Raw genomic sequence first — 17,022 nt, 5'->3', positions numbered from 1 at the left:
CTTATAGGAGACACCAAGATATAGACATTTATATACATATGCCTATGTATCATTAAGCAAGCTCACGAAATTGACGAGTCACGTGACAGCTAGTGTTACATCGCAACTCGCCAGGATCAAACGAATTATCAACACTGTCTAGACTGTTGTGCCGTGGAATTAGCAGTAACTGATGGTTTTCGAGTGTGGTAAAATATTTCTACTAAGGACTTTTGGGACTTTTAAGACTGACCACTGTCCTGAATGATGAGTGCTCGTGGTGACCAAACTATGGCGGTGGACTCATCGGAACCGTTGTCGTGTAGTGACATAGACAAGGCACGTGATGGTATACGTCACCATCAAAATGGCGGTTTACCACGTGCATTTGAGGCTTCAGATGCGTTCAGTGGGTTGTTTGACTCTTCGTCCAACCTTATCAAAACTTGTAGAAAATGGATCCGTAGACGGTTTGTCGATTTTCTTCACCTGTTGGCTATTATTGGTTACAGTGTGTATGTTGTGTTTGTTATCCTCTACGACCCGTCAGTTGCATTTTGGACAATCATCGACATCATCGTCATCGTTTTGTATGTTCTTCATCGCTTCATTCGTCTTCAAAACGTTGCCAAATTCATCACCAAACATGGCCGGATATGTTTGCTATACAAGAGACACTTTAGAATAAAAACAAGGACAAGAAGAATTATTCGTCTGTAAGTCGTGTTGGAAATTCGAACCTGCTTTCAAACGGCATGGATATATACTTTGACTATTGTATTGTTGAAACGTAGCACTAGATTGATTTCTTGTCTTGTAAATATAGTAATACACCATACTCTAGTTAGAATGGTAATAATTATTTATAGTATTCCTGGTCATCTTCTTATTCGTGATGAAGGTTCTATAATATATGTATATAGATACATGGTAATCTCATTACAAGCGCAAATATTCAGGAATAGATCCACCGACCTGAATATAATTATATATAATTGAAAATATATTAGGGAAAGTTGTTAACTTTCTTTCTTTGGGTATAAATATGAGTTATTAAACAATAACACCAATATAAAATTATAAGGAAATTTGCTGTTGCAATGGAAAATGCAATATTTTCGCTTCATTTATCACACCATTAACTCCAGCTAGCAAGTAACGCTTATTTTCTATGGGTGGTTATAAGGACATTTTCGTGTGGCGTTTTCATTAAGGTCACATGACTACACTAACACCGTGACGCCGTATTGGACCATTTAAAAAATTACTTCGGTAGAGTAGCATGCTTCCTTGAAAAACTAATCTGGGCAAAATGCTATGACTATTTGTTTATTGTTAACCAACTAATTTTTATGAACCATTTAATTTATGGAGATTAGCCGAAAACTGTACAATATGTGGAAGAGAGAACTGTATCGAGGCCCGTCATGCCCGGATAAGCAATTTTATTAAGCACTGCCTACATTTTTTACTTATCCTGGTTATACAGTGATATTAGCATGTAAATACGTGTCCTAAACGATAACCGCACAATCCTATGTCCTCACGATATCCCCCTTCTCTGAAGTTCTCTACATAAGTTGTTCCTGCTCGAACCTTAGCAAATTCTGTTCAAAACGAATTGGGTATGGCTTACAATCATTTTAGAATATCGAAATATGCTAGAAAATGGCATTTATGGGTAATTTGCTTATTTCCAAGTAGAAGTCCTAACGATAACCACATTTGATCTGCACGCGCACGATGTTTTTCCGTGAATGTTTGCAAAAACGGCACATTCTGTAAGAAATCCATTAACAGCCGATGAATCTTGAATTCATTTAAAGTACTATAGACGGCATTGATAACTGATAAGTTGATTAATAACGATACAAAAAGAGGTAAACTTACCGCGAGGCGGGCTTCACGGTAGCCATTACGTTGTTCTCTTAGTAACGTTTGTGACGTACATTCCCTACCGTAATAACAGTAATTTCCAGGCTAGTTCAAAACAGTCGGTGTACCCAGAACTTTCGTTGAATTCAGAGGATTTAAAATATCGACCTCTCTAGGGACAATCTTGTATTCAACAAGCCAATGGGATTTTGGTGAAATTCTAAAGTTTTGTTACTACAGCGTAGATGATTTGGAAATTTAATATCAAATGAGGTGTACCATAACAACAAGGTTTCAGAAAGCGGAAATTGGAGTTAATGCTGTAGACATGTGTTACATGGTGAATTCATAACAAGGAGGAAAATTGATATGTACAGAAATTCTGCGGATGTGTTTAATTCCGCATCAATAGAGGATTAAATTCTCTTCATATTTATTGTGTGGGATTTTTTTTTTGTAATTTGGATTAAAAAATAAAGGAATATTCCGGCAGGTTGTGTAATATGATTAAGCCCGGAGACATATACTCACCCGCATTGTGTAACTCTCCCATAAGTTACCTTTTACTGTCTTATGTGACTGTCTTATATTAGAGTCACTTATAAGACAATAAAAGGTAACATATAGGACAGTTACAGGTAATGGTACCATAACCCGGGAGTTAAAGTACAGAAACAACAATAGATGACATCACAACTATGTTTTAATTTCGCGTATTTGGTTCCCAATGATAATTCGCGGAAATAAATCACCAAGAAAGGTAATTAACTACTATTGCAATGGAGCGTTTGTTTTACCTGTAAATGTGAAATAGACCTTTGTGTATTGTTGTTGCTGTTTCATTGTTGAGGAATCTTATTTTGTATTTTCCAGGTGTCTGACGATACTGGTGCTGCTGTTGATCATCACATTCATTGCTTTTGATGTTCGTGCTGACACGGAGAGACTGATATCGTTAGGTGGACTGTTCCTTTTAGTGTTTCTCGTCTTCGCCACTTCCAAAGCTCCAACTAAGGTGAGAACAATATGGCGTGCAAATCATACCCACAATTCCTCCAATTTCAATGTGATGCTATTTTCATTTAGCAGAAGTGCACAAGGTATGACATACAATGTATAAACGGTTTCATATAATCTGCTAAGGTAAATGACACAAAATGCAACTTTAAATTTCAATGAAAGTGTTACTGGTTATCATTAGGTTTCATAGTTTTCACAGTTATGACGTCACTTCCGTTTCAGGTAAGCTGGACCCCCGTGCTGTGGGGACTTATACTACAGTTCACATGGGGGATCGTCATACTTCGATGGAAACCTGGATACGAGATATGTAAATTATTTGGAGATGCTGTGGTTGGCTTCCTCACCTTTGCGGACGAAGGGTCAAAGTTCGTGTTCGACGAGAAAAATTATACAATGCACATCATTGTATTCAAGGTATGTACATCCTCGATACTCCAGGAGTTCCGATCACTTACGATCTCTACACCCAGAAAACATTTGACCAATCACAGGCTAGCAAAGATTTCCTTTGAAGACTACAAAGAGAGCGACGCCTAACATCAAAGCCACACAGTCAACCACAGTGTACCGTTATACGGCTCTTTTGATGTACATCAAAGGACTGAATCACCTGTACTGTTCTGTTGCCTCCAGTTTTACTATGAGATAGTCCAGGAGTGTATAGAGATCGTAAGTGATCGGAACCCCTGGAGTATCGAGGATGAGGTATGTAATGATATAAGGAAAGTATTCTGGTGTCTTACAGCTTCTTTAATTAAGTCAAAAAACGCATATTATTATCTTGATATTCAGAATTCAAAGCTAATATGTTTTTCTAAATATTAAAATGGTAGTTATCGTAACGCCAGATATTTACGAGTGTCAAAGTTTTCGCGATTCTAGTTAAAAATGAAAATATTAACTTTCAGCAGGATAAATTTTCACAAACTGGCTATCAGGGTAGTTATGGTTCAATCATAGCTCAATAATTTGCTGATCAAATTTTCGCGATAATTGCCATGCCTTCCGAAATCACGAAAATATCATACCGCGAAATTAAGCGGCTATACGGTATGACACTTCCGAACAACAACATAACACATGGTGATTAACACAAGAATTGACTACCCAAAGAGGAATGATTCATTGGTATCGAGGACGGTCACTACATTCAACGTGCCTATATCTTCTGCTCACTGTTACACTGTTATATATTACCAGCGGTGATATACCTTTGTGATGTAATATTTTCCCTCTATGTCCCTAGATACATTGGTAATGCATTCGAGTAATGAAATATTTTCCCTCTATGTCCTCAGATATTGCCAGTGCAAATGCATTCCAGTTATGTAATATTTTCCTTCTATGTCCCCAGATATTGCCAGTGGAAATACATTCCAGTAATGTAATATTTTCTCTCTATGTCCCCAGATATTGCCAGTGGAAATACATTCCAGTAATATGATATTTTCTCTCTATATCCCCAGATATTGCCAGTGGAAATACATTCCAGTGATATGATATTTTCTCTATTTGTCCTCAGATAGTGCCATTGGTAATACAATCTAGTGGTATGATCTTTTCTCTGTTTGTCCCCAGATCTTGCCAGTGGTGATATACTTCAGTTCCATTGTATCCGTCCTATATTACCTCGGAGTTATGCAGTCTATCATCAACGGACTGGCCAAACTGTTCCAGTTCACAATGAATACTACAGCCATTGAATCATTCGCTGCTTCCGCCCACATCTTCATCGGACAGGTATTATACCCGATTCTAGAAATTCAAAACAATTTATATTATAGCAATAGTCAAAGATGTTTTACGGTGAATTTACTATATCAGTCATACACATGCTGTTGGTCAAGACTTTTTTTCTTGTATTCTTGTATTGTTCTTACACTACAGTTATTTTTTTTGGAATCAATAAATTCAACTTTCTATGCCAATAACATTCTCCTTTCCTCTGCTCTATAGTAAAATCAATGTTGTCATAGCGCTATTAATAAAAAAAAAATTCCAAATCTGAGCATATGAAAATAAAATTTTCATTATATACAATTATCTGACCACAGTTGGAGTCGTCCATAGCCCTAAAGCCATTCTTCCGTGACCTCACTTTGTCCGAGCTGCACTGTGTGATGACGTCAGGCTTTGCTACTGTGGCTGGGACAGTTATCGCCGCCTACATTGAATTTGGAGTAGGTACTTATTTATACAATCTATTTTGGTATTATCCTTGTTTAAGTTCGTTTAAACATTGAACCGCATTCACTTGGCAATTATGTGAGGATGATTGCCTACTTGACAACGAAAAATTCCACATGAAGCGCTGGCGCGCGTCATCAAATTTGCCGTTGGATAGGGGCAAACTCTCACTTGAAGGGATTTATCGATACTTTGATAAGCTGTATAAGGAAAAAAATATTCTAAAATCTATTTCACAATAATAAATATTTATTTCCTTTTGCGTCGTTAAAGCGGGATTTTTATTGTAGTTATAATATACCTTAATTACTATATTAATGTGATGAAATGAGATTAAATATAATGTAAATCCAAATACTAAGTAAGCTATAAAGGAATACTGCATGTAGCTTGTTTTGTAATAGGTCCCAGCCGAGCACGTGATTTCTGCGTCTTTCATGTCAGCTCCAGCCGCTCTTGCCGTGGCCAAGCTGGGCTGGCCGGAGACCAAATTGTCCAAGATCCAGGGAAAAGCCATAGTACTTACTGAAGTCGGGTAGGGCCATCGAGTAGCATATTAAACATAGTTGTAGAACTTGTGATAAAAATGTCATAAAATCTTAACTCCTTTGTCAAAGATTTCAAAAGGTAAATTACTAAAATAAATCATGACGTGGATGAACTTTAGATTTCTTTCCAACCTAGCTAGCAGTGAAAAAGAATGAATAAGCTATCCCGTGTTTTGTGTTGTACAGTTTGAAATGTAGAGGACCAATAGTATCTCAGATTTAAGTCAAAATTACTTCGCCTCCATTACTCTGGTGCATCCTTTTATGAGAAATAATATCCAACAAAAGCAAATTCTTTTAAAATCTCTTTCCTCTTTTAAATGCATGTTTTTCCCTAATCATTGCAATATCCAGGTGAGCGTTACATGCCTATCGGACCTCTTGCTTACACAATGACTCTCGTTGTGATATAACATTGTTTGTCTCCCGTGTTATATAGTAAGGAACACAACCTCATGGAAGCGGCGTCTGTAGGAGCCGTCACGGCCATTAAACTGGTGTCCTATGTCGTCGCTAATCTCATCGCATTCATCTCAATTCTAGCCTTCATCGACTACTGCTTCTCATTCATGGGGGCTCGTGTTGGTCACCCAGAGTTCACTTTCGAGGTATTTACTAATTGAAAATATGTTTGATTTACTGGAACTTAATTTGGTTTGGCGTTTTCTTGTCTTGAAACCAGCAGTTTTTAAATGGAAAAGAAAACTAGGGATTTACACATCAACACACTTTTATTATCTAAATTATCACATACTGTAAACCAATCTATTTTCGCGACGATTTAATTTCGCGTTTTCTTGCCCAATGACCTTTTTTATGGATATTTATGATTTCGTGGTCTACAGTTACAACGTATAGGGCGCTATGAATATTTATCTGACACCCAGATTGCATTTATATTTCCAATAAATGCAATCTATCATTTCTTTAATTGTTATATTTGCATTTTATTTTCCAGTTCAAAGTATAACATAATTTAGCATCTAAATTATGCTGCATTGAACATTTGAATTTCCGGCTTCAGCCATCTAATCTCAACAGCCAAGTTCAATGTGATAAAAACAGTCCCTATAAAAACTGAAAGGAAAACAAAATTTCATTGTTTTTTCAATAGTGTTTCAGTTAACTTTCAATTATCTAGACATTTAAAAGATATTTTTTATAGTTTCATAACCAAACTGGTTCCTTCAACTACAATGTCAATTTCCCAGGCGGACTAACATGGTGTCAGTAAACAAGACTCACATCCATTTATATAGATATTACTACACTAAGTCTAGGCTGCATTTATTGGCTCATAATGCAAATTACGATTATCATTAGAGTAATGGGAGTTGCTGTACACGAAACGAAAGATTGTCGGCTTTTTGTCAATGACCTTTTTCAATCTCATCTTAAATTTTAGTACTTCTGTTCGTACACCTTCATGCCGCTGGCTTTGGTAATGGGGGTCCGATGGAAGGACTGTGACAAAGTCGCTAAACTTATTGGCAAGAAACTGTTCATCAACGAGTTTTTATCCTTCGCCGACCTTGGCGCAATGATACAGAACAACGAGTTAGATGTAAGTACATTATTTCTTGAATCGGTCCTCTTTCTTTTAGCAGTTTTCCTATATTACAATTTTCAAGAATAAGTTAGGAATCTTCGTACAATACAAAAGACATTACACTCGTATATTGCGTATATTGAATAATGGAGAAAAAAGATTATTATGTGAATGGATCGTAATCTTCTTTCTTCTTATGTTTCTTCTTTTTCTGTTTCTTTTCTTTTTTTCTTTTTCACTTTTCACTACTTTTGATCCATTTGATCCAGATTTGTCTTTACTTTGTTCTCCGATGGATTCTGGTCTTAGAAATGTATTGCAACAATTTGCAGAATTTTCACGTTTGACCTCTTTATTTTCAAGAATCGTTCTGCAGTTATAGCTACCTACATCCTTTGTGGGTTCGGTAGTATCGTCGCCATGGGGATCAACCTTGGAGCGCTTACAGCCGCCGACCCCAGCCGACGACAGGACTACGCGACAGGCATGTTCAGAGCATGGGCTGGCGGGAATATCGCCTGCTTCATGACGGCGTGTGTTGCAGGTTAGAACAGACATATATAGTACCTAACAAAAACTAACAAATGCTATCAGATATAAACTGGAGTGATATTTATTCAGATGGAAGTTTAGGTAAATCGATATGAGCATAACTTCACTGGTGTTTATCATGCCATCGTGCAATATATGTTTTATTGGAAAACCGTTGCAATAGTATTTACAGTAAAAAATCGCGGTAGTTTCTATAGTGGTTTTGTCACTTGGGACATAATAGTCTGTTTTATGCAAGTTTACCTGAAATTCAATATTGTGAACCTATCAATTTTCGTATGCGATTATATTTTGCACTTTTGCGGACATTTTGAAATCGCAAAATCGCGAAAATCATTTCTCAGCGAAAATATGGTACACTGCTGTAACTATCCATTTTAAATGATGTAAACTACTTGTTTAATGGAATATTTTAAATATGATTCCCTACATTAGCAAGTTAAGTCCGAGGATAACATATTATAACTTTGCTTCTTACTACAGGAATGCTATACCAGGAGTCAAATTTCCAGACAGGTATCAACATCACAGATGTAAACGCAACCATTATAGCGATCAACTTTACTACCATAAACAACTCCTCCAATCTGATAACATGAGCGGTCATGTGACGTTATCATGTGACGTGGGAGTCGAACCATTTAACCAGTCGGTTGCTTGATGAGGATAAATCGTTGGCGTATCGTTCTCGCAATAGTGCTCCATGAAGCATGGACATGTTTCCCATTAAGTGTTCGTTAAGTGCCACACGGCATTACCAATATCAATATAGAAGAGGTAGATAGATATATGTAGATCTCGTGTTTCCTTCGATGATTTGGAAATTTTCAAGATAGTAAGCGTAAGTGTATTCAAGGTGGTATGGTAAGCCGAAATGTCGCGTTGTATCGATCATATATAATGCCTATATCTAATAAAACCTTTTTAGTCTGTATGTGAAAGAACAACAATGACAAAGGCTTATATAAACAGAGGAATTTTGTCAGGAAAAACTATAATCTATTATTTTTTTACAAGAATTGCAAGTAGAGTAAAAATAATTTGACTAATCTATCTTGATAGCCGAAGCTTCCAAAGGCATGGCAAGGGTCTTGTCTTCACCGGAGGAAACAGCCAGATCTAGAAGTGCCCTTGGAAAATCCACGTGGTCGACCATACGCCTATTGAGGTCCAGTCGGGAAATATTAACTGCGGCCGTCTTACCATTACACATCCAAATCAAGGATGGTGCTTTGTTGGTCGTTTAGAAATAAGATACGTCGTTTCCATTAACTTTAGATTTAAAGCTAAGAATTTATGCTTGATCCGATGAATGTTACGATGTACATGTATAGCAATTCGAAGAAAAATTATGTAAGATATTTCTTCCTCAAGTAAATAATAAAGAAAAATATGTCAAGAGAAAATAAGTTGCTTTATTTCGTGAGGTGTTATTAGATCAAGTAATATATGCGTCTATGAAAGATAATTCTTATTAATCTGTTACTTCCATTTCTTACTAGGGGAGGTAACTCCAAATCTAAGTAAAATAACTCCGATGTATCAGAATATGAAAGCATATGAAATATGATTTAGTGTGATGGTATATGATTGAATATGACAAGTGGGATGGCATATCATATAGTGGTAATGGTGATCATTGGCGCAATTCAATGGTAGTCAATAAGGCGGTCATGGTAGATGATATGAATGATGATGGAAAATTGCTTTACCGGTAGATGTTGAAGCATGCTGGTAGATTGTATTTAAGGGGAAATATTTTAAAATAGTATATTATATATTTTAACTGTTTATAAGTTATTGTATACTATTACATACATATTGTAATGTTAGAAAATCTAACTTAATTTAAGATTGTGTGGTATGGTGATCGTAGATAATTGACTTTAGCAAAAAAAATGTGGTGCATAATATATTTCAATTGTAAACAATTGACTTAATTGCAGGTAATTATCTTATTGGTGGAAAATGTAATATTTTAATGAAAGGTAATGCTATGGTGACAAATAAGGTATTATAATGGTAGATAGAGTATCATAATTGTCCACTTATAACGATTAGATAATAAATTAAAGATGCTCCACCGCTGACAAATGGTATTTTTTCTCTATCAAAAACAGAAGCAGACGATTTTTTTTATTTTTCTTCAGTTACAAAAGTTACTCACTTTACACCATTACCACCATTGAAAAGTTTGAGCTTCAAATTTTAATTCAAGATAAAATATGAAAAATAATTAATTGCATCCCGAAAAAATTCCGTGGCACTATAACCTATATGGCATGCAGTACTGATTGCGCATGCACCGAAAGTAAAATTAGGTATTTTAAATTACTTTTTGTGTTATTAGACATATATATACACGATTAAACACCTATTATTGCTATTGCTCAAATGTTGGGTATCATTTTTGCGCTGTCGGCGGTGGAGCATCTTTGAATTTATTATCAATGTAATTGTAGTAAATGCTATATTGGTAGTTAAAGTATTATAATAGTTATTAATGTTATAATGGTAGTTAAAGTATTGTAATGGTAGTTAACGTTATAATGATAGATAAAGTATTGTAATGGTAGTTAATGTTATAATGATAAAGTATTGTAATGGCAGTTAATGTTATAATGGTAGATAAAGTATTGTAATGTTATAATGTTAGATAAAGTATTGTAATGGTAGTTAATGTTATAATGATAAAGTATTGTAATGGTAGTTAATGTTATAATGATAAAGTATTGTAATGGTAGTTAATGTTATAATGATAAAGTATTGTAATGGTAGTTAATGTTATAATGATAAAGTATTGTAATGGTAGTTAATGTTATAATGATAAAGTATTGTAATGGTAGTTAATGTTATAATGATAAAGTATTGTAATGGTAGTTAATGTTATAATGATAGATAAAGTATTGTAATGGTAGTTAATGTTATAATGATAAAGTATTGTAATGGTAGTTAATGTTATAATGATAAAGTATTGTAATGGTAGTTAATGTTATAATGATAAAGTATTGTAATGGTAGTTAATGTTATAATGGTAAAGTATTGTAATGGTAGTTAATGTTATAATGGTAGATAAAGTATTGTAATGGTAGTTAATGTTATAATGATAAAGTATTGTATTGTAATGGTAGTTAATGTTATAATGATAAAGTATTGTAATGGTAGTTAATGTTATAATGATAAAGTATTGTAATGGTAGTTAATGTTATAATGATAAAGTATTGTAATGGTAGTTAATGTTATAATGATAAAGTATTGTAATGGTAGTTAATGTTATAATGATAAAGTATTGTAATGGTAGTTAATGTTATAATGATAAAGTATTGTAATGGTAGTTAATGTTATAATGGTAGATAAAGTATTGTAATGGTATTTAATGTTAATAATATGGTAGATAAAGTATTGTAATGGTAGTTAATGTTATAATGATAAAGTATTGTAATGGTAGTTAATGTTATAATGGTAGATAAAGTATTGTAATGGTATTTAATGTTATAATGATAAAAGTATTGTAATGGTAGTTAATGTTATAATGTAGAAGTAAAGTATTGTAATGGTATTTAATGTATAATGTATAGATAAAGTATTGTAATGGTAGTTAATGTTATAATGATAGATAAAGTATTGTAATGGTAGTTAATGTTATAATGATAAAGTATTGTAATGGTAGTTAATGTTATAATGATAAAGTATTGTAATGGTAGTTAATGTTATAATGATAAAGTATTGTAATGGTAGTTAATGTTATAATGATAAAGTATTGTAATGGTAGTTAATGTTATAATGGTAAAGTATTGTAATGGTAGTTAATGTTATAATGGTAGATAAAGTATTGTAATGGTAGTTAATGTTATAATGATAAAGTATTGTAATGGTAGTTAATGTTATAATGATAAAGTATTGTAATGGTAGTTAATGTTATAATGATAAAGTATTGTAATGGTAGTTAATGTTATAATGATAAAGTATTGTAATGGTAGTTAATGTTATAATGATAAAGTATTGTAATGGTAGTTAATGTTATAATGATAAAGTATTGTAATGGTAGTTAATGTTATAATGATAAAGTATTGTAATGGTAGTTAATGTTATAATGATAAAGTATTGTAATGGTAGTTAATGTTATAATGATAGATAAAGTATTGTAATGGTAGTTAATGTTATAATGATAAAGTATTGTAATGGTAGTTAATGTTATAATGGTAAAGTATTGTAATGGTAGTTAATGTTATAATGATAAAGTATTGTAATGGTAGTTAATGTTATAATGATAGAGAAAGTATTGTAATGGTAGTTAATGTTATAATGATAAAGTATTGTAATGGTAGTTAATGTTATAATGTAAAGTATAATGGTAAATGTTATAATGATAAAGTATTGTAATGGTAGTTAATGTTATAATGATAAAGTATTGTAATGGTAGTTAATGTTATAAATATAAAGTATTGTATGGTAGTTAATGTTAAATGTATTTGTAATGGTAGTTAATGTTATAATATAAGTAATTGTAATGGTAGTTAATGTTATAATGGTAAAAAAGTATTGTAATGTTAGTTAATGTTATAATGATAAAGTATTGTAATGTTGTAGTTAATGTTATAATGATAAAGTATTGTAATGGTAGTTAATGTTATAATGATATAGAAATATTGTAATGGTATTTAATGGTAGTTAATGTTTAAGTAAGTATTTAATGAGTATGTAATAATGTAATAAAGTAAAGTATTGTAATGGTAGTTAATGTTATAATGATAAAGTATTGTAATGGTAGTTAATGTTATAATGATAAAGTATTGTAATGGTAGTTAATGTTATAATGATAAAGTATTGTAATGGTAGTTAATGTTATAATGATAGATAAAGTATTGTAATGGTAGTTAATGTTATAATGATAAAGTATTGTAATGGTAGTTAATGTTATAATGATAAAAGTATTGTAATGGTAGTTAATGTTATAATGGTAAAGTATTGTAATGGTAGTTAATGTTATAATGATAAAGTATTGTAATGGTAGTTAATGTTATAATGATAAAGTATTGTAATGGTAGTTAATGTTATAATGATAAAAAGTATTGTAATGGTAGTTAATGTTATAATGATAGAAAAGTATTGTAATGGTAGTTAATGTTATAATGATAAAGTATTGTAATGGTAGTTAATGTTATAATGATAAAGTATTGTAATGGTAGTTAATGTTATAATGATAAAGTATTGTAATGGTAGTTAATGTTATAATGATAAAAAGTATTGTAATGGTAGTTAATGTTATAATGATAAAGTATTGTAATGGTAGTTAATGTTATAATGATAAAGTATTGTAATGGTAGTTAATGTTATAATGATAAAGTATTGTAATGGTAGTTAATGTTATAATGATAAAGTATTGTAATGGTAGTTAATGTTATAATGATAAAGTATTGTAATGTAGTTAATGTTATAATGAAAAAGTATTGTAATGGTAGTTAATGTTATAATGATAAAAGTATTGTAATGGTAGTTAATGTTATAATGATAAAGTATTGTAATGGTAGTTAATGTTATAATGATAAAGTATTGTAATGGTAGTTAATGTTATAATGATAGATAAAGTATTGTAATGGTAGTTAATGTTATAATGATAAAGTATTGTAATGGTAGTTAATGTTATAATGATAAAGTATTGTAATGGTAGTTAATGTTATAATGATAAAGTATTGTAATGGTAGTTAATGTTATAATGGTAGATAAAGTATTGTAATGGTAGTTAATGTTATAATGATAAAGTATTGTAATGGTAGTTAATGTTATAATGAGATAAAGTATTGTAATGGTAGTTAATGTTATAATGATAAAGTATTGTAATGGTAGTTAATGTTATAATGATAAAGTATTGTAATGATAGTTAATGTTATAATGATAAAGTATTGTAATGATAGTTAATGTTATAATGATAAATATTGTAATGGTAGTTAATGTTTAATGATAAAGTATTGTAATGGTAGTTAATGTTATAATGATAATAAAGTATTGTAATGTAGTTAATGTATATGTAATAAAGTATTGTAATGTAGTTAATGTTATAATGTAAAGTATTGTAATGGTAGTTAATGTTATAATGATAAAGTATTGTAATGGTAGTTAATGTTATAATGATAAAGTATTGTAATGGTAGTTAATGTTATAATGATAGATAAAGTATTGTAATGGTAGTTAATGTTATAATGATAAAGTATTGTAATGGTAGTTAATGTTATAATGATAAAGTATTGTAATGGTAGTTAATGTTATAATGAAAAGTATTGTAATGGTAGTTAATGTTATAATGATAAGTATTGTAATGGTAGTAATGTTAAATGTAAAAAGTATAATGGTAGTTAATGTATATAATGAGATAAAGTATTGTAATGGTAGTTAATGTTATAATGATAAAGTATTGTAATGGTAGTTAATGTTATAATGATAAAGTATTGTAATGGTAGTTAATGTTATAATGGTAGATAAAGTATTGTAATGGTAGTTAATGTTATAATGATAAAGTATTGTAATGGTAGTTAATGTTATAATGATAAAGTATTGTAATGGTAGTTAATGTTATAATGATAAAGTATTGTAATGGTAGTTAATGTTATAATGAATAAGTATTGTAATGGTAGTTAATGTTATAATGTAAGTATTGTAATGGTAGTTAATGTTATAATGGTATAAATAAAGTATTGTAATGGTAGTTAATGTTATAATGATAGATAAAGTATTGTAATGGTAGTTAATGTTATAATGATAAAGTATTGTAATGGTAGTTAATGTTATAATGGTAGATAAAGTATTGTAATGGTAGTTAATGTTATAATGATAAAGTATTGTAATGGTAGTTAATGTTATAATGATAAAGTATTGTAATGGTAGTTAATGTTATAATGATAAAGTATTGTAATGGTAGTTAATGTTATAATGATAGATAAAGTATTGTAATGGTAGTTAATGTTATAATGATAAAGTATTGTAATGGTAGTTAATGTTATAATGAGATAAAGTATTGTAATGGTAGTTAATGTTATAATGATAAAGTATTGTAATGGTAGTTAATGTTATAATGATAAAGTATTGTAATGGTAGTTAATGTTATAATGGTGATAAAGTATTGTAATGGTAGTTAATGTTATAATGATAAAGTATTGTAATGGTAGTTAATGTTATAATGATAAAGTATTGTAATGGTAGTTAATGTTATAATGATAAAGTATTGTAATGGTAGTTAATGTTATAATGGTAATGGTAGTTAATGTTATAATGATAAAGTATTGTAATGGTAGTTAATGTTATAATGATAAAGTATTGTAATGGTAGTTAATGTTATAATGGTAAAGTATTGTAATGGTAGTTAATGTTATAATGGTAGATAAAGTATTGTAATGGTAGTTAATGTTATAATGATAAAGTATTGTAATGGTAGTTAATGTTATAATGATAAAAGTATTGTAATGGTAGTTAATGTTATAATGGTAGTAAAGTATTGTAATGGTAGTTAATGTTATAATGGTAGATAAAGTATTGTATGTAATGGTAGTTAATGTTATAATGGTAGATACAGTATTGTAATGGTAGTTAATGTTATAATGGTAATAAAGTATTGTAATGGTAGTTAATGTTATAATGGTAGATAAAGTATTGTAATGGTAGTTAATGTTATAATGATAAAGTATTGTAATGGTAGTTAATGTTATAATGATAAAGTATTGTAATGGTAGTTAATGTTATAATGATAAAGTATTGTAATGGTAGTTAATGTTATAATGGTAGATAAAGTATTGTAATGGTAGTTAATGTTATAATGGTAAAAGTATTGTATATGGTAAATGTTTAATGATAAAGTATTGTAATGGTAGTTAATGTTATAATGATAGATAAAGTATTGTAATGGTAGTTAATGTTATAATGATAGATAAAGTATTGTAATGGTAGTTAATGTTATAATGATAAAGTATTGTAATGGTAGTTAATGTTATAATGATAAAGTATTGTAATGGTAGTTAATGTTATAATGATAAATATTGTAATGTAGTTAATGTTATAATGTAAAATATTGTAATGGTAGTTAATGTTATAATGGTAGATAAAGTATTGTAATGGTAGTTAATGTTATAATGATAATAGTATTGTAATGTATTGTAATGATAGTTAATGTTATAATGATAAAGTATTGTAATGGTAGTTAATGTTATAATGTAAAGTATTGTAATGGTAGTTAATGTTATAATGTAGATAAAGTATTGTAATGGTAGTTAATGTTATAATGATAAAGTATTGTAATGGTAGTTAATGTTATAATGAGTTATGTTAGTATTTTGTAATGGTAGTTAATGTTATAATAGATAAAGTATTGTAATGGTAGTTAATGTTATAATGTATAAAGTATTGTAATGTAGTTAATGTTATATGTAAAGTTTGTAATGTAGTTAATAATGTATAATAAAGTATTGTAATGGTAGTTAATGTTATAATGATAAAGTATTGTAATGGTAGTTAATGTTATAATGATAAAGTATTGTAATGGTAGTTAATGTTATAATGATAAAGTATTGTAATGGTAGTTAATGTTATAATGATAAAAGTATTGTAATGGTAGTTAATGTTATAATGAGATAAAGTATTGTAATGGTAGTTAATGTTATAATGATAGATAAAGTATTGTAATGGTAGTTAATGTTATAATGATAAAGTATTGTAATGGTATTAATGTTATAATGTAAAGTATTGTAATGGTAGTTAATGTTATAATGATAGATAAAGTATTGTAATGGTAGTTAATGTTATAATGATAGATAAAGTATTGTAATGGTAGTTAATGTTATAATGTAGATAAAGTATTGTAATGGTAGTTAATGTTATAATGATATAAAGTATTGTAATGGTAGTTAATGTTATAATGATAAAGTATTGTAATGGTAGTTAATGTTATAATGGTAGATAAAGTATTGTAATGGTAGTTAATGTTATAATGATAAAGTATTGTAATGGTAGTTAATGTTATAATGGTAGTTAATGTTATAATGATAAAGTATTGTAATGGTAGTTAATGTTATAATGATAGATAAAGTATTGTAATGGTAGTTAATGTTATAATATAAAGTATTGTAATGGTAGTTAATGTTATAATGATAATGTATTGTAATGGTAGTTAATGTTATAATGTTAGATAAAGTATTGTAATGGTAGTTAATGTTATAATGTTAGATAAAGTATTGTAATGGTAGTTAATGTTATAATGATAAAGTATTGTAATGGTAGTTAATGTTATAATGATAAAGTATTGTAATGGTAGTTAATGTTATA

At 29.9% G+C, this 17,022-nt stretch overlaps 1 protein-coding gene across 1 annotated transcript; it reads left to right on the top strand.

The window, feature by feature from the left end:
- The first annotated feature begins 125 nt into the window (after positions 1–125).
- Positions 126–10,346, top strand: LOC138331412 (solute carrier family 28 member 3-like). Its single transcript, XM_069279012.1, has 11 exons — positions 126–695; positions 2,728–2,869; positions 3,097–3,291; positions 4,456–4,617; positions 4,932–5,057; positions 5,469–5,599; positions 6,052–6,220; positions 7,018–7,176; positions 7,525–7,705; positions 8,197–8,229; positions 8,776–10,346. Exons 1-11 carry the CDS (start codon positions 244–246, stop codon positions 8,958–8,960), a joined length of 1,935 nt encoding a protein of 644 aa, XP_069135113.1. The 5' UTR covers positions 126–243; the 3' UTR covers positions 8,961–10,346.
- The last annotated feature ends 6,676 nt before the right edge of the window (positions 10,347–17,022 follow it).

The sequence above is a fragment of the Argopecten irradians genome, chromosome 9 (genome assembly GCF_041381155.1).
Source record: "Argopecten irradians isolate NY chromosome 9, Ai_NY, whole genome shotgun sequence".
NCBI classification, from domain to species: domain Eukaryota; kingdom Metazoa; phylum Mollusca; class Bivalvia; order Pectinida; family Pectinidae; genus Argopecten; species Argopecten irradians.
Note: the sequence above shows the minus strand (reverse complement) of the source record. Positions and strands in the feature narration are given on the sequence as shown.